The 24,615-nt window shown below is 44.9% G+C and overlaps 1 protein-coding gene across 3 annotated transcripts in view; it reads left to right on the forward strand.

Moving 5' to 3' along the window:
* The window catches only part of adgb (androglobin), a 225,624-nt gene that overhangs the window by 39,218 nt on the left and 161,791 nt on the right, over positions 1–24,615 (forward strand). For all 3 annotated transcript variants that reach the window (XM_067989325.1, XM_067989323.1, XM_067989324.1), the window contains one exon: positions 20,802–20,941. In XM_067989325.1, coding sequence (XP_067845426.1) covers positions 20,802–20,941 — 140 coding nt within the window. The remainder of the gene's footprint in view (positions 1–20,801; positions 20,942–24,615) is intronic.

Here is a 24,615-nt window from a genome sequence, read left to right on the forward strand (position 1 = left end):
TTGCACATTTATTTTGTAGTCCAATTAAGAGTTGAGTAGGAGTGGAGCATTACATTTAAGAATACTTAGATTTAACTATGAAATAAGGTGCCAAATTAATGCATCATCATTATCTTTAATAAGTGTACGGTCTTGCGATATTACCGAATTAGTGCAGATTAAGGACCAATTAATAGATAATGAAAATGATACATATGCAATATTTGGTAACATTGTACATTAAAAGAGTACATTACTTAATGCATGCTACATTAAAAATACACAATGTAGTGATCCTTGAGAGGCTGGGCTCTGGGAAGGTGGAATTATGGCTTCTCTCATCCCAGTTGCATATACAAGGCGAGACATGGTAGGTTCTTAAAAAAAAAAAAAAGAGGGGGAGAGATGAAAGGCTTGGTGCTGCTGTGTTGTTGCCCTGTTTCCCTTTATAATTAAACATATTGCCTGAAGTTTTCCACATTTACTAGAATGGCACCTGGGATGAGGGACTTCAGTTTTATGGAAAGACTGGAGCAGCTGGGATTGCTCTCCCTAGAGCAGAGATGGTTAAGAAGAAATTTTATAGAGGTGTTCAAAATCATGAACAGTTTTGATAATGTAAATAAGGAGAAACTGTTTCCAGTGGCAGAAGGGTCAGTAACCATCAGAACATGGGAACAGGAGTAGGCCATTCAGCCTCTCATGCCTGTTCCTCCATTTGATAAGATCATGGCTGATCTGTGATCTAGCTCCATATACCCACCTTTGGCCCACATCTCTTAATACCTTTGGTTGCCAAAAAGCTATCTATCTCACATTTGAATTTAGCAATTGAGCTAGTATCAATTGCTGTTTGCGGAAGAGTGTTCCAAACTTCGACAACCCTTTCTGTGCAGAAATGTTTTCTAATCTCACTCCTGAAAGGTCTGGCTCTAATTTTTAGACTGTGTCCCCTACTCCAAGAATACCCAACCAGCGGAAATAGTTTCTGTCTATCCACACTATCTGTTCCCCTTAATATCTTATAAACTTGGATCAGATCACCCCTTAACCCTCGAAACTCCAGAGAACACAACCCCAATTTGTGTAATCTCTCCTCGTAACTTAACCCTTGAAGTCCGGGTATCATTCTAGTAAACCTACGCTGCACTCCCTCCAAGGCCAATATGTCCTTCCACAGGTGCGGTGCTCAGAACTGCTCACAATACTCCAGGTGCGGTCTAACCAGGGTTTTGTATAGTTGCAGCATAACTTCTGCCCCCTTGTCCTCTAGATATAAAGGCCAGCATTCCATTAGCCTTATTGATTATTTTCTGCATCTGTTCATGACACTTCAATGATCCATGTACCTGAACCCCTAAGTCCCTTTGGACATCCACTGTTTTTAACTTTTTACCATTTAGAAAGTACCCTGTTCTATCCTTTTTTGATCCAAAGTGGATGACCTCACATTTGTCTACATTGAATTCCATTTGCCACAGTTTTGCCCATTCACCTAATCTATCAATATCCCTTTGTAATTTTATGTTTCCATCTACACTGCTTACAATGCCCCCAATCTTTGTGTCATCGGCAAACTTAGATATGAGACTTTCTATGCCTTCATCTAAGTCGTTAATACATATTGTGAATAATTGAGGCCCCAAGACAGATCCCCACGAGACTCCACTAGTCACATCCTGCCAATGTGAATACTTACCCATTATCCCTACTCTCTGTCGCCTTTCGCTCAGCCAATTTCCTAACCAAGTCCGTACTTTTCCCTCGATTCCATGGGCTTCTAACTTAGCTAACAGTCTCTTATGTGGGACCTTATCAAATGCCTTCTGGAAGTCCATATAAATAACATCCACTGACATTCCCCTGTCCACTACTTTAGTCACCTCTTCAAAAAATTCAATCAGGTTTGTCAGGCACGACCTACCTTTCACAAATCCATGCTGGCTCTCTCTGATTAACTGAAAATTCTCGAGGTAATTATCGACTCCAGGATTTTCCCCACAACAGATGTTAGGCTAACTGGTCTATAATTCCCTGGTTTCCCTCTCTCTCCTTTCTTAAAAAGCGGAGTGGCATGTGCAATTTTCCAATCCAGAGGGACAGTTCCTGAATCTAGAGAACTTTGAAAGATTATATTTAGGGCATCTGCAATGTGCTCACCTACTTCCTTTAAAACCCTGAGATGGAAACCATCTGGTCCTGGGGATTTGTCACTCTTTAGTGCTATTATTTTCTTCATTACTGTTGCTTTACTAATGTTAATTTTATTGAGTCCCTGTCCCCGATTCAATATTAGTTTTCTTGGGATTTCCGGCATGCTATCCTCTTTTTCTACTGTAAATACTGACGCAAAGTAATTGTTCAACATGTCTGCCATTTCCCCATTGTCAATGACAATATCCCCACTTTCAGTTTTAAGGGGTCAACACTGCTCCTGACCACCCTCTTTTTCCTAATATAACTATAAAAGTTCTTCGTATTAGTTTTGATATCCCTTGCAAGTTTCTTTTCATACTCTCTTTTTGGAGCTCTTACTATCTGTTTTGTGACCCTTTGTTGATCTTTGTATCTTTCCCATTCGCCAGGATCTGTGCCATTTTTTGCCTTTTTGTATGCCCTTTCCTTATGTCTTATACTGTCCCTTACTTCTTTGTTTTTTTTGGCAAGTAGAGTTCTTGCCCCTCAGAGGTATAAACTGGTTCTGTATCTCATTAAATGTTTCTTGAAACATTTCCCACTGATCATTAACAGATTTGCCCAGTTTACTGTGGACAGTTTCTGTCTCATCCCATTGAAGTCGGCCTTACCCAAGTCTAGAATCTTAGCAACTGATTCACTTTTTTCCCTTTCAAACACTACATTGAACTCGATCATATTATGATCGCTATTGGACACATGTTCACGCACAGTTAAGCCATTAACTAAATCTGGTTCATTACTCATTCCTAAATCTAGTATGGCTTGCCCCCTTGTTGCCTCTAGGACATACTGCTGTAGAAAACTATCCCGGACACACAAGAAATTCACTACCTTTCTGACAGTTGCTATTCTGCTTTTCCCAATCTATGTGAAGGTAAAGTTCCCCATTAAGACCACTATGCCTTTCCTACACGCTTGTCTAATCTCTGCATTTATACAATCTAGCACTTCAGAGCTGCTGCCAGGGGTCCTATACACAACTCCCACTATAGTCTTCGATCCTTTCCTATTTCTCAATTCAACCCATAAGGTCTCTGTTGGCTGCTTACCTCTCGTTATATCCTCCTTCATCATTGAAGTGATTTCATCTCTAATCACTAAGGCTACTCCTCCCCCTCTTCCATTTTCCCTATCTCTTCTGTCGACCTTATAACCCGGTATATTTAGTTCCCAATCCTGACCATCCTGCAGCCATGTCTTAGTAATAGCTATCATGTCATACCCTCTAATTTGAATTTGAACCTGTAGTTCATTTAATTTATTCCTTATACTCCGTCCGTGCATTTGTATATAGAACTCTTAGTTGGGCCTCACACCCTAGCCTGACCTTCAGCTTTGATGCTGGGTTAATTGCCTTACGCCTTCTAGTTTTCACTATTTGTATTGCCTAAAGTACACTTTCTTTCTGCTGCTCTATGCTTTTCCCTTTCACTTGTTCTTGAACAACTGTTTGTACTATTTGTATTGTAAATTTCCACTGGGTCTTCCCCTCTCTTGCTGCTCTCAATTTTACTCCCTTCTGACTCCCCGCTCAGGTTCCCATCCCCCTGCCACTCTAGTTTAAACCTTCCCCAACAGCACTAGCAAACACCCCCGCGAGGACATTGGTCCTGGTCCTGCTCGGGTGTAACCCATCTCGCTTGTACAGGTCCCACCTTCCCCAGAACCGGTCCCAATGCCCCAGGAATCTAAATCCCTCCCTCCTACACCATCCCTGCAGCCACGCATTCATCCTGTCTATTCTCCTATTCCTTTACTCACTAGCATGTGGCACTGGTAGTAATCCTGAGATCACTACCTTTTAGGTCCTGCTTTTTAATTTATCTCCTAACTCCTTGAATTCACCTTGCAGGACCTCATCCCTTTTTTTTTTAAACCTATGTCGTTGGTACCGATATGGACCACGACTATTGGCTGTTCACCCGCCCCCTCCAGAATGCCCTGCAGCCGCTTTGTGACATCCTTGACCCTAGCACCAGGGAGGCAACTTACCATCCTGGAGTCACGTTTACGGCCGCAGAAGCGCTTATCTATTCCCCTTACAATTGAATCCCCTATCACTATAGCCCTGCATGTGCAGCAGAGCCACCCATGGTGCCACGAACTTGGCTCTTGCTGCTTTCCCCTGATAAGCCATCTCCCCCAACAGTATCCAAAGCGGAATATCTGTTTGAGAGGGAGATGGCCCCAGGGGACACCTGCTCTACCTGCCTAATCCTTTTACTCTGCCTGACGGTCACCCATTTCCTTTCTGCCTACGTAATCTTTACCTGCGGTGTGACCACCTCACTGAACGTGCTATCCACGATAATCTCAGCATCGCGGATGCTCCACAGTGAATCCACCCGCAGCTCCAGCTCTGAAATGCGGTTAGCCAGTAGCTGCAGCTGGACACACTTCCTGCACACATGGTCATCAGGGACACTGGTAGTGTCCATGACTTCCCACATAGTGCAGGAGGAGCATATCACGGGTGCGAGCTCTGCTGCCATGACTTGCCTTAGAGTTACACTGCGTTCACCTCTCAGACTCTCCTTCCGCTCTCGGTCTCATTTTATACTGTGCTCACCTCTCGGACTCTCCTGCCTCACCTGCGTCGTCACACAGTAGTTTTCCCTTGTTGCAGGTCTGCTGCTGCTTTTATCCCCACTCTCAGTCTTCTGCTGCTCAGGTCCGCCGCCACTCTGCAGAAAAAGTTAGGAAAAGCAAGGCAAAGCAACACCTCCTTCCCCCACTTCACCAAACTCCCACTCACCAAACTCTCAGCTGTTTCACTCGGTGCTCCGCTGTACTCCGTGGACACAGATTTAAGGTGATTGGCAAAAGAACCAGAGGTGGCATGTAGAAATTTTTTTTATGCAGAGAGTTGTTGTGATTTGGAATACACTGCCTGAAAGGATGGTGGAACCAGATTTAAGAATAACTTTCAAAATGAATTTGGATAAATACTTGAAGGGAAATAATTTACAGGACTATGGGGAAAGTGCAGGGGAGTGCGACTAATTGGATAGCTCTTTCAAAGAGCCAGCATGGGCATGATGGGCCGAATGGACTCTTTCTATGCTGTAACATACTATGATACCATAATACTTCTTGCTTATTACTAAACACGCTCTGTTCTATCTAAAACTGAGCTTGTTTTCAAGGAGTTAAAGACCTTAATATCCAATGCTGTACACAAGTCTTAGCAGTTGATGCCTGAACAAGAACACCTAGTTTTTAAAATTCTCATCCTCATGTTCAAAGCCCTCCATGACCTCACCCCTCCCTATCTCTGTAACCTCCTCCAACTCGGAGAACTCTGTGCTCCTCCAATTTTGGCCTTTTGTGCATCCCCAATTTTCTTTGTCCCATCATTGGTGGCTGTGCCTTCACATGTCTGGGCACTAAGCTTTGGAATTCCCTCCCTAAACTTCTCTGCCTCTCAACCTCTCTTTCCTCCTTTAAGACGCTCCTTAAAACCTACCTCTTTGATCAAGCTTTTGGTCACCTGTCCTAATAGCTCCTTATGTGGCACGCTGTCAATTTTTGACTGATTTCACTCTTGTGAAGCGTCTTGGGACATTTTACTACATTAAAGGTGCTATATAAATGTGAGTTGTTGTTGTTGTCAGTAGAGAGGTAGAGAGCCTAGTGGTCAGCTGGATCAACGAGTCAAGGAAGGAACACGATATGTATATATTTTTGATGTGAATGTGCACAATTTTGATGGACAAATAATTTGAATGGTAGCACTGTTTGGTAAATATTAAGGTAAAATAGATTAATGCAAGGCTGTGCTTTCTTAAATTTATCTCTGTACATTCCTGTTCAGGAGAACAAATTCCTGAAACGTTTATAAAACCTTTTTTGGACGCAGAGATTTGGTGGAGAAATATGTGAAGCCAATTGCAGATTAGTGGCTTTCAGCGTAGCAGTTGGCCAATCATGCAACTGAGTGCACTCATTGTTGACTCAACTGATACAAGCAACCTTTGCACAAGTAGGGTGTAATCGCAACTCGCTGACTGGTTTTAGTCTTGGTTGTTTGGATTTAAATTTGAACCATCATTGTGGGAGTGGCTTCAGTGCTGTTGCACCCAACCAAAGCTGAGAATGGATTTTTAAAATTATTACTACAGTAACAACTTACATTTATATAGCACCTTTAATGTAGTAAAATGTCCCAAGGCATTTCATAGGAGTATAATCAGACAAAAAATTGACACCAAGCCACATAAGGAGATATTAGGACAGGTGACCAAAAGCTTGGTCAAAGAGGTAGGTTTTAAGGAGGGTCTTAATGGAAGAGAGAGAGGTAGGAGGGGCAGAGGTTTAGGGAGGGAATTCCAGACCTTAGGGCTTAGACAGCTGAAGGGACGGTCACCAATGGTGGGAGGAAGGAAATTGGGGATGCGCAAGTGATTACGTTTTTTGTGTAAGGTTAAACATTTAATCTCTAAACATTTTTCTGCATACCTGGTGGTTGATATGGCAGGAAGGGGATAAGAATTGTACTGAGTAGCTGAGAGGGGTCTGGAATACAATCAAGACAGAAATATGTAAATCAGAGTATGTAGATCTGGCAACATAAGTACATAAGAAATAGGAGCAGGAGTAGGCCAATCGGCCCCTCGAGCCTGCTCCGCCATTCAATAAGATCATGGCTGATCTGGTCCTAACCTCAAATCTAAAATCATGTCCAATTTCCTGCCCGCTCCCCATAACCCCTAATTCCCTTTACTTCTAGGAAACTGTCTATTTCTGTTTTAAATTTATCTAATGATGTAGCTTCCACAGCTTCCTGGGGCAGCAAATTCCACAGACCTACCACCCTCTGAGTGAAGAAGTTTCTCCTCATCTCAGTTTTGAAAGAGCAGCCCCTTATTCTAAGATTATGCCCCCTCGTTCTAGTTTCACCCATCCTTGGGAACATCCTTACCGCATCCACCCGATCAAGCCCCTTCACAATCTTATATGTTTCAATAAGATCGCCTCTCATTCTTCTGAACTCCAATGAGTAGAGTCCCAATCTACTCAACCTCTCCTCATATGTCCACCCCCTCATCCCCGGGATTAACAGAGTGAACCTTCTTTGTACTGCCTCGAGAGCAAGTATGTCTTTTCTTAAGTATGGAGACCAAAACTGTGCAGTATTCCAGGTGCGGTCTCACCAATACCTTATATAACTGCAGCAATACCTCCCTGTTTTTATATTCTATCCCCCTAGCAATAAAAGCCAACATTCCGTTGGCCTTCTTGATCACCTGCTGCACCTGCATACTAACCTTTTGATTTTCTTGCACAAGGACCCCCAGATCCCTTTGTACTGCAGTACTTTCCAGTTTCTCGCCATTGACATAATAACTTGCTCTCCGATTTTTCCTGCCAAAGTGCATAACCTCACATTTTCCAACATTGTATTGCATCTGCCAAATCTCCGCCCACTCACCCAGCCTGTCTATATCCCCTTGTAGGTTTTTTATGTCCTCCTCACTACTTTCCCTCCCATCTTTGTATCATCTGCAAACTTTGATATGTTACACTCAGCCCCCTCCTCCAAATCGTTAATATAGGTTGTAAAGAGTTGGGGACCCAGCACCGACCCCTGCGGAACACCACTGGCTACTGGTTGCCAGTCCGAGAATGTACCATTTATCCCAACTCTCTGCTTCCTGTTAGATAACCAATCCTCCACCCATACCAAAATATTACCCCCAATCCAGTGATTCTTTATCTTGAGCAATAATCTTTTATGTGGCACCTTGTCGAATACCTTCTGGAAGTCTAAATACACTACGTCCACTGGTTCCCCTTTATCCACTCTGTACGTTATATCTCTCAAAGAACTCAAGCAAATTTGTCAGACATGACTTCCCCCTTCGTAAAGCCATGCTGACTTTGTCCTATTAAATTATGTTTATCCAAATGTTCTGCTACTGTCTCCTTAATAATAGACTCCAAAATTTTACCCACCACAGATGTTAGGCTAACTGGTCTATAATTTCCAGCCTTCTGCCTAATACCCTTTTTAAATAACAGTGTTACATTAGCAGTTTTCCAATCTGCCGGGACCTTTGCCGAGTCCAGAGAATTTTGGAAAATTATTACCAAAGCATCCACAATCCCTACTGCCACTTCCCTCAAGACCCTGGGATGTAAGCCATCAGGTCCAGGGGATTTATCCACCTTGAGTCCCATTAATTTACTGAGTACCAATTCCTTAGTGATTTTAATCGTATTTAGCTCCTCCCCCCCCCCCCCCCCTCGAGCCCCCCGTTTGTCCACTGTTGGGATATTCTTAGTGTCCTCTACCGTAAAGACTGAAACAAAATATTTGTTCAGCATTTTTGCCATCTCCATGTTTCCCACCATTAATTTCCCAGTCTCATCCTCTAAGGGACCTACGTTTGCCTTTGCCACCCTTTTTCTTTTTATATAACTGTAGAAACTCTTGCTATCTGTTTTTATATTTTTTGCTCATTTATTTTCATAATCTATCTTCCCTTTCTTAATCAATCCTTTCGTTACTTTTTGCTGTCTTTTGAAGACTTCCCAATCTTCTATCCTCCCACTAAGTTTGGCTACCTTATATGTCCTTGTTTTTAGTCGGATACTATCCTTAATTTCTTTACTTAGCCACGGATGGCTGTCATTTCTTTTACACCCTTTTTTCCTCAGTGGAATATATATTTTTTGAAAGTTGTAGAATAACTCCTTAAATGAACACCACTGTTCATGTACCGTCTTATCCTTTAATCTATTTTCCCAGTCCACTTTAATCAATTCCGCTCTCATACCATCATAGTCTCCTTTATTCAAGCTCAGTACGCTTGTTTGAGAACCAACCTTCTCACCCTCTAATTGGATATGGAATGTAACCATGTTATGGTCACTCATTCCAAGGGGATCCTTAACTAGGACATTATTAATTAATCCTGGCCCATTACACAGGACCAGGTCCAAGGTTGCTTGCCCCCTTGTAGGATCAGTTACATACTGCTCAAGAAATCCATCCCTAATACACTCAATAAACTCTTCAAGGCTGCCCTGCCCAATTTGATTTGTCCAGTTAATATGATACTTAAAATCCCCCATAATTATAGCTGTTCCCTTATTACATGCCCCGACTATTTCCTGATTAATACTTCTTCCAGCAGAGTTGCAACTATTAGGAGGCCTATATACTACGCCCACAAGTGTTTTTTTCCCCTTATTATTCCTTATCTCTACCCAAACAGTTTCATTATCCTGATCCTTTGTCCCAATATCTTTTCTCTGTATTAGTGATTCCTTCCCTTATTAACATAGCCACCCCACCTCCCCTTCCTTCCTGATTGTTAAATACCCTGGCATATTTAATTCCCAGTCTTTGTCACCCTGCAGCCATGTTTTTGTAATGGCCACAAGATCATACCCATACGTCGTTATTTGTGCCGTTAACTCGTCCATTTTGTTACGAATGCTACGTGCATTCAGATAAAGAACTTTCAAATATGTTTTGTGACACTTCGTTCCTGCTTTTTCCTTTTTTAACACTTTACCTTTTTCTCCATACCTTCTGTCCCTTCCTGACACGCTTTCCTCTGTCTCCCTGCTCAGGTTCCCAACCCCCTGCCACAGCTTTGATGCTGGGTTAATCGCCTTGCACCTTCTAGTTTTTATTTTATCTCTTGTGCCTAAAGTACACTTTCTTTCCACTGCTCTACGCTTTTCCCTTTCACTTGTTCTTGAACAACTGTTTGTACTATTTGTATTGTAGATTTCCCCTGAGTCTTCCCCCTCTCTTGCTACTCTCAACTTTATTCCCTTCTGACTCCCCGCTCAGGTTCCCATCGCCCTGCCACTCTAGTTTAAACCTTCCCCAACAGCACTAGCAAACAACCCCGCGAGGACATTGGTCCCGGTCCTGCTCGGGTGTAACCCGTCACGCTTGTACAGGTCCCACCTTCCCCAGAACCGGTCCCAATGCCCCAGGAATCTAAATCCCTCCCTCCTACACCATCCCTGCAGCCACGCATTCATCCTGTCTATTCTCCTGTTCCTATACTCACTAGCACGTGGCACCGGTCGTAATCCTGAGATCACTACCTTTGAAGTCCTGCTTTTTAATTTATCTCCTAATTCCTTAAATTCACCTTGCAGGACCTCATCCCTTTTTTTTAAACCTATGTCGTTGGTACCAATATGGACCACGACTACTGGCTGTTCACCCTCCCCCTCCAGAATGCCCTGCAGCCGCTCCGTGACATCCTTGACCCTAGCACCAGGGAGGCAATATACCATCCTGGAGTCACATTTGTGGCCACAGAAACGCCTATCTATTTCCCTTACAATCAAATCCCCTATCACTATAGCCCTGCCACTCTTCTTCCTCCCCTCCTGTGCAGCAGGGCCACCCGTGGTGCCCCGAACCTGGCTCTTGCTGCTTTCCCCTGATAAGCCATCTCCCCAAACAGTATCTAAAGCAGAATATCTGTTTGAGAGGGAGATGGCCCCAGGGGACTCCTGCTCTACCTGCCTAGTCCTTTTACTCTGCCTGGCGGTCACCCATTTCCTTTCTGCCTGCATAGTCTTTACCTGCGGTGTGACCACCTCACGGAACGTGCTATCCACGATAGTCTCAGCATCGCGGATGCTCCACAGTGAGTCCACCCGCAGCTCCAGCTCCGAAAGACAGCTAGCCAGTAGCTGCAGCTGGACATACTTCCTGCACACATGGTCGCCAGGGACACTGGTAGTGTCCATGACTTCCCACATAGTGCAGGAGGAGCATATCACAGGTGCAAGCTCTGCTGCCATGACTTGCCTTAGACTCTCAGACTCTTTCCGCTCTAGGTCTCCCCTTTTGCACTGTGCTCACCTCTTGGACTCTCCTGCCTCACCTGTGACATCACACAGTAGTTTTCTCTTGTTGCAGGTCTGCTGCTGCTTTTATTCCCCAATCTCAGTCTTCTACTCTCAGGTCCACTGCCGCTCTGGGGAAAAAGTCAGGAAAAGCAAGGCAAAGCAGCACCTCCTTCCCCCACTGCACCAAACTCCCAAACTCCCACACTCACCAAACTCTCAGCAGCACACACCGTGTAGTTCACACACCATGCAGTTCGCACTGACAGGCCCCTGTATTTCTACAGTTTGTGACTCAGATGAGTCAGGCCTGCTCCACCTTCAAGTACCAGTTTAATCTAGCTAACCAATTAACTTGTTACAGCAGCTCTTTCTGCTGAAGCCTGACAGAAACTTAAAAATTTAAACTTTTAATTGAACTTACACAGTTGAAAGCAATTGAACTTAAACAGTTGAAGCAATATGCACTAGATTTAAAGAGATTAACCCTTAAACTCCCACACTCACCGAACTCTCAGCAGCACACACTGTGTAGTCCGCACACCGTGAAAGGGAAATTCAGTCAGTGACGAGAGTTAGGAGGAGACCTGTGGTGAGTACCCCAATGGAAGACCTTGTCGCTGGACACGCCCAGATGTTACAGGCACACTTGACGTTTTCAACAACTGATTGAGACCCATTGCTAGTTGCGACTGTGGTGGCTGCTGCTCCGTCAGATATAAATATAAGGAATATGGAGCTCATTGTGTTCAACAGCAATGGAACCACAGTCTCCAACTGATTGGCTGAATCAGATGTCAGCACATAAGGAAAGAGCGGGGAGAGTGACACCTGGGTCATTTTCCAGATCTCTTTGTTGGAAGAGGAACTGTGTAATGTTTCCCACTTTTCCAAGGGGAGATAGGACATGGAAGGAATTGTCCAAATTGCTTAAACAGGCATTTCTTACCCCTAGAAGGGATGGCCTAATCCTACATGAAATCCTCACCTGAAAGCAATGGTCTGAAGCCTGTCCACGTTTGTGTGCCCCAGGGTAGGCACAATTCAGAAGCTTGTTGTCAGTCCTCCCAGACTCTTCGCAAATCTCAGTAACTGTGAGAAGGCTTACCATGAAATACTAAATTGCACCAGGCTGTATAGATTTGACAGCCATATCTGAGATGGTATCACAAGCACGCAAAGTGTACTGTAGATTTGGGAAGGGCACATCCAAGGTATACCAGTATCTTTGGCAAGCTGAAATGTTTTGGCTGTGGTTTACCCAACCTCATGGCCCATACCTGTCCATGTCGTGTTACAACTGCTCAGGCACCATTACAACCAGGGAAGCTACTGACTGTGAAACCTAATGGCTGCCTTAAGAGGTTTCCTGGGAAAAGGGACCAACTCAAAACTGCCACCAGTCAGACAGGGACAGAACAACAGAATTCACATTCATTTGTAACCTTGAGGCTCAAAAGTGACTTGACAAACAAGGGTTCACACCCGACTGTCTGCGCTAATAAAAGGCAGTTCACAACCTTATTGGACATATGTGGCACATCCTCTGTCACAAAGATAGAGCTTGCTGACAGAATACCACGGTTGATCGGCAGATCTTGTATAGATCAAGTCTTCGTATGTCTTGAGTGTCAGCCGTGGCTCAGTGGGTAGCACTCTCGGCTCTGAGTCAGAGGTTGTGGGTTCAAGTCCCACTCCAGAGATTTGAGCACAAAAATCTAGGCAGACACTCCAATGCAGTGCTGAGGAGGCACTGCATTGTTGGTGCTGCTGTCTTTCAGATGAGATGTTAAACCGAGGCCCCGTTTGGTCTCTCAGGTGAATGTAAAATATCCTATGCCACTATTTGAAGAAGAGCAGGGGAGTTCTCTCCAGTGTCCTGGCCAATACCAATCCCTCAATCGACATCAGTGAAATAGATTATCTGGTCATTATCATATTTCTGTTTGTGGGACCTTGCTGTATGCAATTTGGCTGCTGTGTTTCCTACGTTACAACAGTGACTTCACTTCAAAAGTACTTAATTGGCTGTAAAGTTCTTTAGGATGTCCTGAGGTCATGAAAGGTGCTACATAAATCCAAGTTCTTTCTTTCTTTCTAAAACACAGTAGTTAGTGACCCGTGATGTTGCACAAGAGCAGTCAAGACCGAGTAAATGGAATTAGGGATTATGGGGAGCGGGCAGGAAATTGGACATGAAGCTGAGTTCGGATCGGTCAATGCCCTGTGGGAGGCGGAGAGGGCCCAGGGGCTGAGTGGCCGGGTCCTGCTCTTACTTCTTGTGTTCTTTAAATTTGTGATTGAGATCAGATCAGCCATGGTCTTATTGAATGGCGGAGCAGGCTCGAGGGGCCGATTGGCCTACTCCTGCTCCTATTTCTTATGTTCTTATGTTCTTATGAGTGTAACGTGCAGTTGAAGTGGGGTTAGAGGCCGGGGGATAGTTGGATCAGGGTGTGCTAATATTATTTACAGTTAAACAGAAAATGTTAGAGCAATTTGGAAAGCGGAAAAGTAGAATTGGTTGGATCATTGGAGTTAGAAATGAACTCACTTCAGAGGAAAAAAGACAAAAACAGCATTGCATTGGAGCTTTCCAAACTTTGTGCCACATCGTCATCCGGTGGCTCGAGCTTGTAACTGCATGCCGACTCAAACCCAGTTATTTTTAATAGGAGAATTGCACAGTTACAGGGGTTTTGTGTCAGGCAAAACATAACGGAAGTGCACTCATGTACTATACGGGATGCGGTAGTGTAGTGGTTATGTTACTGGTCTAGCAATCCAGAGAATGTGAGTTAAAATCCCACCATGGCAGTTTGAGAATTTGAATTCAGTTTTTAAAAATCTGGAAAGAAAGAGCCGGTCTCAGTAAACATGACCATGAAGCTGTCGGATTGTCGTAAAAACCCAACTGGTTCACTAATGTCCTTCAGAGATGGAAACCTGCCGTCCTTACCCGGTCTGGCTTATAAGTGATTCCAGTCCCACACCAATGTGGTTGACTCTTAACTTCTTTTAGAAGTGGCCTAGAAAGCCACTCAGCTGCATCAAACTGCCAGTGGTTCAAGGAGAAGGCCCCACCAACACCTCATAATAATCTACATTCTGAGAATAAATTTTCAAAAAGAGGTGCGAAACCCCTATTACAGAGCCACCTACAGGCGCCACAGTGAATTACAGATGTAACATCGGTGTGGACACAGTTAATATGGATAAATACATAGAAAGTGTTTAAAGGTAATAGGTGATTTTAATAAAATAATAGCTCTTTAAATATAATTGAATCTAAAATTATATAAATTACAGAATTTTAGCAGAAAATTCTTAAGTTATTGCTATATTTTGGAATCCAGGTCAAAATACTGCTTGAAACCAGATTCAATCCACAGCTTTGGATGTTTGTTGTAAGCTAGAGCTCCTTTGGCATTTAGAATAAACACTGCCAATCAGCTGGGAGTTTGGCTGTGTCATTTCTCATCCATCAGCCTCACCGAGAATCAAATAAACAGAGCAGCATGAGTCATGATTAAGGAAACTGCATGATCCCACTTACTTTGGCAATCCTGTTTCCTTGGCTTATTAATTTGGTTTGTGCTGCTGCGCAGGCATTAGACAAAGTTTTCAGAGGAATCCTTTTTCAATGGCTATTTTATTAGTGAAATTCTTTAATGGTACTCTTCATGCCAGTGTCTCTGGGTAACAGTGATGATAAGAGTCTTCTATGATTCTATAGGCAATTGGGACTAGCTTAGTGGTATAAACTGGGCGACATGGACATGTTGGGCCGAAGGGCCTGTTTCCATGTTGTAACTTCCATGATTCTATGATTCTAAAGCTAATTGAGGATTGGTTAACGGACAGAAAACAGAGAGTAGGAATAAATGGGCCACTTTCGGGTTGGCAGGTTGTAACTAGTGGAGTGCCACAGGGATCAATACTTGGACCTCAGCTATTTACAATCTTTATTAATGACTTAGATGAAGGGACTGAGTGTAATGTATCCAAGTTTGCTGATGATACAAAGCTAGGTGGGAAAGTAAGCTGTGAGGAGGATGCAAAGAGTCTGTAAAGGGATATAGACAGGTTAAGTGAGTGAGCAAGAAGGTGGAGGGTGGAGTATAATCTGGGGAAATGTGAGGTTATTTACTTTGGTAGGAAAAATGGAAAAACAGAATATTTAAAAAAAAAAATTTTTATTTGTTCGTGGGATGTGGGCGTTGCTGGCGAGGCCGGCATTTATTGCCCATCCCAAATTGCCCTTGAGAAGGTGGTGGTGAGCCGCCTTCTTGAACCGCTGCAGTCCGTGTGGTGACGGTTCTCCCACAGTGCTGTTAGGAAGGGAGTTCCAGGATTTTGACCCAGCGACCATGAAGGAACGGCGATATATTTCCAAGTCGGGATGGTGTGTGACTTGGAGGGGAACGTGCAGGTGGTGTTGTTCCCATGTGCCTGCTGCTCTTGTCCTTCTAGGTGGTAGAGGTCGCGGGTTTGGGAGGTGCTGTCGAAGAAGCCTTGGCGAGTTGCTGCAGTGCATCCTGTGGATGGTACACACTGCAGCCACTGTGCGCCAGTGGTGAAGGGAGTGAATGTTTAGGGTGGTGGATGGGGTGCCAATCAAGCGGGCTGCTTTGTCCTGGATGGTGTCGAGCTTCTTGAGTTTTGTTGGAGCTGCACTCATCCAAGCAAGTGGAGAGTATTCCATCACACTCCTGACTTGTGCCTTGCAGATGGTGGAAAGGCTATGGGGAGCCAGGAGGTGAGTCTCTTGCCGCAGAATACCCAGCCTCTGACCTGCTCTTGTAGCCACAGTATTTATATGGCTGGTCCAGTTCAGTTTCTGGTCAATGGTGACCCCCAGGATGTTGATGGTGGGGGATTCGGCGATGGTAATGCTGTTGAATGTCAAGGGGAGGTGGTTAGACTCTCTCTTGTTGGAGATGGTCATTGCCTGGCACTTATCTGGCGTGAATGTTACTTGCCACTTATGAGCCCAAGCCTGGATGTTGTCCAGGTCTTGCTGCATGCGGGCTCGGACTGCTTCGTTACTTGAGGGGTTGCGAATGGAACTGAACACTGTGCAATCATCAGCGAACATCCCCATTTCTGACCTTATGATGGAGGGAAGGTCACTGATGAAGCAGCTGAAGATGGTTGGGCCTAGGACACTGCCCTGAGGAATTCCTGCAGCAATGCCCTGGGGCTGAGATGATTGGCCTCCAACAACCACTGCCATCTTCCTTTGTGCTAGGTATGACTCCAGCCACTGGAGAGTTTTCCCCCTGAATCCCATTGACTTCAATTTTACTAGGGCTCCTTGGTGCCACACTCGGTCAAATGCTGCCTTGATGTCAAGGGCAGTCACTCTCGCCTCACCTCTGGAATTCAGCTCTTTTGTTCATGTTTGGACCAAGGCTGTAATGAGGTCTGGAGCCGAGTGGTCCTGGCAGATCACAAACTGAGCATTGGTGAGCAGGTTATTGATGAGTAAGTGCCGCTTGATAGCATTGTCAACGACACCTTCCATCACTTTGCTGATGATTGAGAGTAGACTGATGGGGCGGAAATTGGCCGGATTGGATTTGTCCTGCTTTTTGTGGACAGGACATACCTGGGCAATTTTCCACATTGTCGGATAGATACCAGTGTTGTAGCTGTACTGGAGCAGCTTGGATAGAGGCGCAGCTAGTTCTGGAGCACAAGTCTTCAGCACCACAGCTGGGATGTTGTCGGGGCCCATAGCCTTTGCTGTATCCAGTGCAATCAGCCGTTTCTTGATATCACGTGGAGTGAATCGAATTGGCTGTAGACAGGCTTCTGTGATGGTGGGGATATCAGGAGGAGGCCGAGATGGATCATCCACTCGGCACTTCTGGCTGAAGATGGTTGCAAACGTTTCAGACATGTCTTTCACGTGCTGGACTCCGCCATCATTGAGGATGGGGATGTTTGCAGAGCCTCCTGCTCCCGTTAGTTGTTTAATTGTCCACCACCATTCATGACTAGATGTGGCAGGACTACAGAGCTTTGATCTGATCCATTGGTTGTGGAATCGCTTAGCTCTGTCTATAGCATGTTGCTTCCGCTGTTTAGCATGCATGTAGTCCTGAGTTGTAACTTCACTAGGTTGGCACCTCATTTTTAGGTACGCCTGGTGCTGCTCCTGGCATGCTCTTCTACACTCCTCATTGAACCAGGGTTGATCCCCTGGCTTGTTGGTAATGGTAGAATGAGGAATATGCCAGGCCATGAGGTTACAGATTGTGCTGGAATACAATTCTGCTGCTGCTGATGGCCCACAGTGCCTCATGGATGCCCAGTTTTGAGCTGCTAGATCTGTTCTGAATCTATCCCATTTAGCACGGTGGTAGTGCCACACAACACGTTGGATGGTGTCCTCAGTGCGCAGATGGGACTTCGTCTCCACGAGGACTGCGCGGTGGTCACCCTGACCAATACTGTCATGGACAGATGCATTTGCGACAGGTAGATTGGTGAGGACGAGGTCAAGTAAGTTTTTCCCTCACCACCTGCCGCAGGCCCAGTCTGGCAGCTATGTCCTTCAGGACTCGGCCAGCTCGGTCAGTAGTGGTGCTACCGAGCCACTCTTGGTGATGGACATTGAAGTCCCCCCACCCAGAGTACATTTTTTGCCCTTGCTACCCTCAGTGCTTCCTCCAAGTGGTGCTCAACATGGAGGAGGACTGATTCATCAGCTGAGGGAGGACGGTAGGTGGTAATCAGCAGGAGGTTTCCTTGCCCATGTTTGACCTGATGCCATGAGATTTCATGGGGTCCAGAGTCAATGTTGAGGACTCCCAGGGCCACTCCCTCCTGACTGTATATCTCTGTACCGCCACCTCTGGTGGGTCTGTCCTGCCGGTGGGACAGGACATACCCGAGGATGGTGATGGAAGAGTCTGGGACGTTGGCTGAAAGGTATAATTCTGTGAGTATGGCTATGTCAGACTGTTGCTTGACTAGTCTGTGGGACAGCTCTCCCAATTTTGGCACAAGTCCCCAGATGTTAGTGAGGAAGTCTTTGCAGGGTCGACAGGGCTTGGTTTGCCGTTGTCGTGTCCGGTGCCTAGTGGTCCGTCCGGTTTTATTCTTATTATGACTTTTCGTAGTGAGATTTTACAACTGAGTAGCTTGCTAGGCCATTTCAGAGGGCAATTAAGAATCAACCACATTGCTGTGGGTCTGGAGTCACATATAGGCCAGACCGGGTAAGGACGGCAGGTTTCCTTCCCTAAAGAACATTAGTGAACCAGATGGGTTTTTACGACAATCCGGTAGTTTCATGGCTACCATTGCTGATAGTAGTATTTTAATTCTAGATTTTTTTATTTAATTAATTGAATTTAATTAATTGAATTTAAATTCGCCAGCTGCCGTGGCGGGATTTGAACTCATGACTCCGGATTACTAATCCAGTAACATAACCGCTATGCGACCGTACCCGGTAGAAACTACTAAATGTGGGTGTTCAGAGGGATTTAGGTGTCCTTGTACATGAAACACAGAAAGTTAACATGCAGGTACAACAAGCAATTAGGAAGGCAAATGGTATGTTGGCCTTTATTGCAAGGGGGTTCGAGTACAAGAGTAAGGACGTCTTGCTGCAATTGCACAGGGCTTTGGTGAGACCAGACCTGGAGTACTGTGTGCAGTTTTGGTCTCCTTACCTAAGGAAGGATATACTTGCCTTAGAGGCGGTGCAACAAAGGTTCACTGGATTGATTCCTGAGATGAGAGCGTTGCCCTATGAGGAAAGATTGAGTGGATTGGGCCTATATTCTCTGGAGTTTAGAAGAATGAGAGGTGATCTCATTGAAACATATAAGCTTCTGAGAGGGCTTGACAAGGTAGATGCTGAGAGGATGTTGCCCCTAGCTGGAGAGTCCAGAACTAGGGGGCATAGTCTCAGGATAAGGGGTCAGACATTTAGGATTGAGATGAGGAAGAATTTCTTCACTCAGAGGGTTGTGAATATTTGGAATGTCTACCCCACAGGGCTGTGGATGCTCAGTCGTTGAGTATATTCAAGACTACTGAGATCGACAGATTTTTGGACTCTAGGGGAATCAAGGGATATGGGGATAGGGCGGGAAAGTGGAGTTGAGGTCGAAAATCAACCACGATCTTATTGAATGGCTCAAAGGGCCGTATGGCCTACTCCTGCTCCTATTTCTTATGTTCTTAATAGCAACCAGAGGAATGAAGCAAGATGAATGAAAATAACACACTTTAAACATTCAGCAAAACTGGTTTATTTTATATCTGTCTGTTTAAGGCCCAGATGCATTCCAGCCACCATTATCATTATTCCCTTGAGTATAGAAGGTTAAGGGGTGATCTGATCGATGTGTTTAATATGTTAAAAGGATTAGATAGGTTAGATAGAGAGAAACTATTTTCTCTGGTGTGGGAATCAAGAACAAGGGGGCATAATCTTAAAATTAGAGCTAGGTCGTTCAGGAGTGAAAACGTGAAGCACTTTTTCACACAAATGGTAATAGAAACCTGGAAGTCTCTCCCCCAAAACGCTGTGGATGCTGGGACAATTGGAGCTCTCAAGACAGATCAATAGTTTTTTTGAGTGAGGGTATCAAGGGATATGGAGCAAAGGTGGGTAAATGGAGTTGAGGTACAGATCAGCTGTGATCTAATTGAATGGTGGAGCAGGCTCGAGGGGCTGAATGGCCTACTCATGTTCCTAATTTTCCTATTCTTTATGTAGAACTTTTTAGTTTTGCATTTGATTGCAGCAGTAGATCAGATGACTGGTAATTCTGGTTAGAAATATGTATAGCCTAATGTATAGCCTGAAGAGATAGTTCCTCAGCATTGCAACCTTCAGTTCCAGCACGACTTTTGTATATTGCAGATTGTATGTACAGGTTCGAAAATGAATAGATTAAAGAGCCAGAGAAGGGTGGGGGAGGAGCATACTTTTTGAGGAAAGTTTTCAGCCCTGATATAAGTCTGCCTTACCCCACAAAACCATCTAGACTGGACTAGTAATCTAAAGAACGTGAGTTCAGATCTCACGATGGCAATTTGAGAATTTGAATTCAATTTTTTAAAAATCTGGAAATTAAAAAAAAGTTGGTCTCAGTAAAAGTGCCCATGAAGCTGTCGGATTGTCGTAAAAACACAACTGGTTCATTCAGGTCTTTTAGGGAAGGAAACCTGCCGTCCTTACCTGGTCTGGCCTTTATGTGACTTCAGTCGCACACCAATATGGTTGCTTCTTAACTGCCCTCTGAAGTGGCCTAGCAAATCAGTCAGTTGTATCAAACTGCTACCAGCAATTCAAGGAGAAGGTCCACCACTATCTTCTCAAGGCAACTAGGGATGGGCATTAAATGCTGGCCATGCCAGTGATGCCCACATCCAGAAAATTAATTTTAATCACTCTCGCATCCTGATGGCTGGCTCACAGTGGCAGTGGTGGAAGATTGACTGCCCATCTCTGTGGCTGCATATGATGGTCCACTGGACTGGGATAAATGGCATGAATCAAAAACAAAAGGAATGTGATCTAATCCCCAAAATATTGACACAGAGTAATTACTAATAATTCGGAGTCCTGTCAGGTTGAATATCTCAATTAGATTTGTAGTCTCACTGCCTGATTTATTCATTAAAGTAATCATTCGTGTCAATCAGCTGTGTATCTCCACACGCAGCAGGAGCATGCTGCAATATGTTGTGCCAAATGGCATGGGTATGTTGGACTCGTCTGTTTACTAGTTTTCCTGCTGACGGTCGGTCTTCCTCTCTCCTCCTAGGGGTGCTGGCGCAAGATCACACTGGACGACAATTTGCCCTTCGACAAAGACGATAACCTGCTGCTTCCAGCTACAACCTGTCAGGCGGAGCTGTGGCCAATGTTGCTGTCGAAAGCACTAATAAAGCTCGCGAGCATTGAGTATGTTAAAACTATCTCTTTAAGGACACTGTCATTAAAGAACAAATTCAGCCTTTTAATCCTTAAAACCCATGTGCACTAACTGTCAGTAAAAAATGTCTCCCCTCCCCCACTATATTGTACTAAAGTGAAATCTGCAGTGTATTATACATCCTTTGGTAACTACGGGCTGGATTTTCTAATCTGTACAGACCAATAAGAATCATAAAATCATACAGCACGAAAGGAGGCCATTCGGCCCATCATGCCTTTTTGGAAAAGCTATCCAATTAGTCCCACTCCCCTGCTTTTTCTCCATAGCCCTGCAAATTTTCCCCTTCAAGTGTTTATCCAACTTCCTTTTGAAAGTTATTTTTGAATCTGCTTCCACCACCCTTTCAAGCAGTGCCTTCCAGATCGTAACAACTCGCTGTGTAAAAAAAATTCTCCTCATCTCCCCTCTGGTTCTTTTGCCATTTACCTTAAATCTGTGTCCTCTGGTTACCGATCCTCCTGCCAGCGGAAACCGTTTCTCCTTATTTACTCTATGAAAACCCTTCATAATTTTGAACACCTCTATTAAATCTCCCCATAACCTTCTCAGCTCTAAGGAGAACAATCCCAGCTTCTCCAGTCTCTCCACATAACTGAAGTTCCTCATTCCTGGTACCATTCTAGTAAACCTCCTCTGCAATGTCTCCATGGTCTTGACATCCTTCCTAAAGTGTGGTGCCCAGAATTGGATACAATATTCCAATAGGCCAGCGGGCAGGCAGCATTGTAAGATGAAGCATTGACACTTCACGTTGCAGCTTCACCCCAAACAACGCAAATACCAATTTCCGTTTGGAAGTGACATTTAAGGGGAAGCGAGTTAAATAGAAGGATATGCTGATCGGGTGAGAAGGCGGGTAGGAGGAGACTCGTGGAGCACAAACACCGGCATAGACTCATTGGGCCGAATGCCGTGTTTCCATGCTGTATAATTCTGTGTAACACTCCCTCACTGTGATAAATCCTTGAATACCTTGAGATAGCATGGGGCCCACCCAGTCAATGGGAAAATCTGGGCTTATTCATCTAAAGCTCTCTTCAGTTATAATATTTTCAGTTATTTGAACGAGGTTTCAGCATTGCTCCTTGTGGTCTGTGAATGCACACAATGGGCATGATTTTAACATGGAGGCGGGAAGGGACCGGGGTGGAGTGGGGGGGAGATAATCGGCCACAAAACCTAGAAGTTAAGTTGGCGTGACGCAATCTGTGACTGCGACCTTAATGAGGGCAATAAATTTGACTTCCAGGTTTCGCACCTGGCAGCCAGCCCGATTGATAGGCTGCTGGCTATCAGGTGGGAAGGCCGAGGATCGGAGAAGAGGTAGGGTGGGATCGTGGGCCATGGAGGAGATGGGAGGGGGCGCTGTTGCCAGAGGTGGAGATCGGAGGTGGGGGGGCTGATGCCGGAGATGGAGATTGGCGGGCGGGGGTGCTGATGCCGAGAAGAAATCGGAAGTCGGGTGAAGAGTCGGAGATTGGGGGTGGGCAGGTGGGCACTATCGTGAGGTTGGGTTCCACCATGGGGAGGGGGCGCCCAGAATTGGGGGGCAGTGGTGGGGGGATTGGAATCGGCCGATCGCAGGGTCATGTCATGCCAGGTAAGCTTATTGGGTCTAGAAGAAGCTCTCCTGCTCCTCCGGGCCCAGAAGCGGTCCAATAAGGCACTTACCTCATGGATTGCCTGCTTTCACCTGACGTGAATCGGAAGCGATGGGAAACCCGAACAGATAAGGATAAAGTTGTTCTACTTTTGTAACACATAAAAAAATTAAGTATTCAACTATTTCAGTGAGGTACATTGCCCCTTTAAGTATCGGCTTGTCGACTTAAATTAACAGCGGGATTTCTGGGTGCCTGTTGCACGCGCGCATCCAAATGCACCTGGATCAAATCCAGAAATGGGCGTGTTGGAGCCGGGATACGGTCCTGCTCCAAAAATCCACTATTTTTACTGCCCACCAGCCCCCAAACCACCCATTCTTGGGGGTTAAAATTACCCCCAAGAATTGGTACACTTTCCTGAACTGATGTGATTATACTGACAATATCCTGTAAACTCTGCTGATATTTGCCACCGACCTAATATTTTTGGACCCTGGTTTGGGGGTCCTGGCATGCCCCTAGAGTTGTGTATAAGCAGTCCTGGTTTTTCAACTTCCCAGCTAATCTTCTCAGGCGGCAGATAAATCTATTCCATTGAAGTGGGTGGAACTTTGCTCCTTCCAAATCGATCATCTAACATATTTCTCAGGAATGAGACCCATGCTGCCAATAGGGAAAAATCTTTAGGAATTTTTATTTTTTAAACATATTTTTGACATTATAAAGTTGGGAGTTACCCAAGTGACAATTCCGTTCCTATCCTGTATGAACAGTGCATCTGTGGGCTTGCTATCAGCTCCTCTCACTGTTGCTCAGCAGCTGGTTAAACATGCTGTGTTTGTTAAATTTGTTCTCAGGATGTGGGCATCTCTGGTAAGGCCCCATTTATTGCCCATCCCTAGTTGCTCTGAGGAGGTGGTGGTGGTGGGTCTCCTCCTTGAACTGCTATGGTCCTAATGGTAATGGTGCTTCTACAATGGTTTTAGGTAGGGAATTCCAGGATATTGATCCAATGACTATGACAGAATGGTGTCCAAATCAGAATGAGTGGAAGAAAACGTGGAGGTGAAGATGTTCCCATGGTATTGTTGGTCTTGTCCTTCTTGGTGGTAGAGGCCGTGTGGCTGGGGCTATTGAAGTAAGCTTGGTTCTCAGCATTGAGGAGTTTTATTCGTCCTTTTTTTCAGAAAGCACATTCTGCCTCTGCAATTAAATGCATTTCTTTCTCATTTAGCCAAAGTATGGCATCACCAAGCTTCAAATTGCCTTTGCGTTTGTTGTTTGAAAGGACTTTCTTTGCATCTTCCAAATCTACGATAGGCTGTCCTTATCAGCCTTGTGCTGATCAATGCCCACTTCCCAGGATGCAGCTGTCGTGATTCTTTTATTTGAAGGCAATCCTCTGTGTGGTTTCTCTGAAGGAGAAGGTAGACTTGAAGGATAGTTCCTAGGCAACAAGGCAACCATCTGCAGGGTACGGTCGTGTAGTCCTTATGTTTCTGGACTAGTAATCCAGGGGCCTGGATAATAATGCAGAGAACGTGAGTGCAGCTTCCACCTTGGCAGTTTGAGAATTGGAATTCAGTTTAAAGCTGTTGGATTGTCGTAAAAATCCAATTGGTACACTAATGTCCTTCAGGGAAGGAAACCTTCCGTCCTTACCCGGTCTGACCTATATGTGACTCCAGTCCCACACCAACGTGGTCGACTCTTATCTGCCCAGTGAAGTGGCCTGGCAAGCCATTTAGTTGCATCAGAACTGCTTGGGCAACTAGTGATGGGCAATAAATGCTGGCCTTGTCAGCAACTCCCACATCCCGAGAATGAATTAAAAAAAGGCCCTTGGTCAGAAAGTGCCAGCAAAGCCGAGCCTCCCTGCCCCTGCCAGCAGTATTGCTAAATCCCATGATCCATCCCTTATGGTTGTCACCGAGCAGATTGCTTAGGGAGGAGCCAAGCCAAATATTTCAACCGCTGGCATACTCTGTGATTGGTTCAGTTATGTACAATTGGCAACTTTTTGAATTATGTAAATT

Source organism: Heptranchias perlo, chromosome 8 (genome assembly GCF_035084215.1).
Source record: "Heptranchias perlo isolate sHepPer1 chromosome 8, sHepPer1.hap1, whole genome shotgun sequence".
Taxonomy (NCBI): domain Eukaryota; kingdom Metazoa; phylum Chordata; class Chondrichthyes; order Hexanchiformes; family Hexanchidae; genus Heptranchias; species Heptranchias perlo.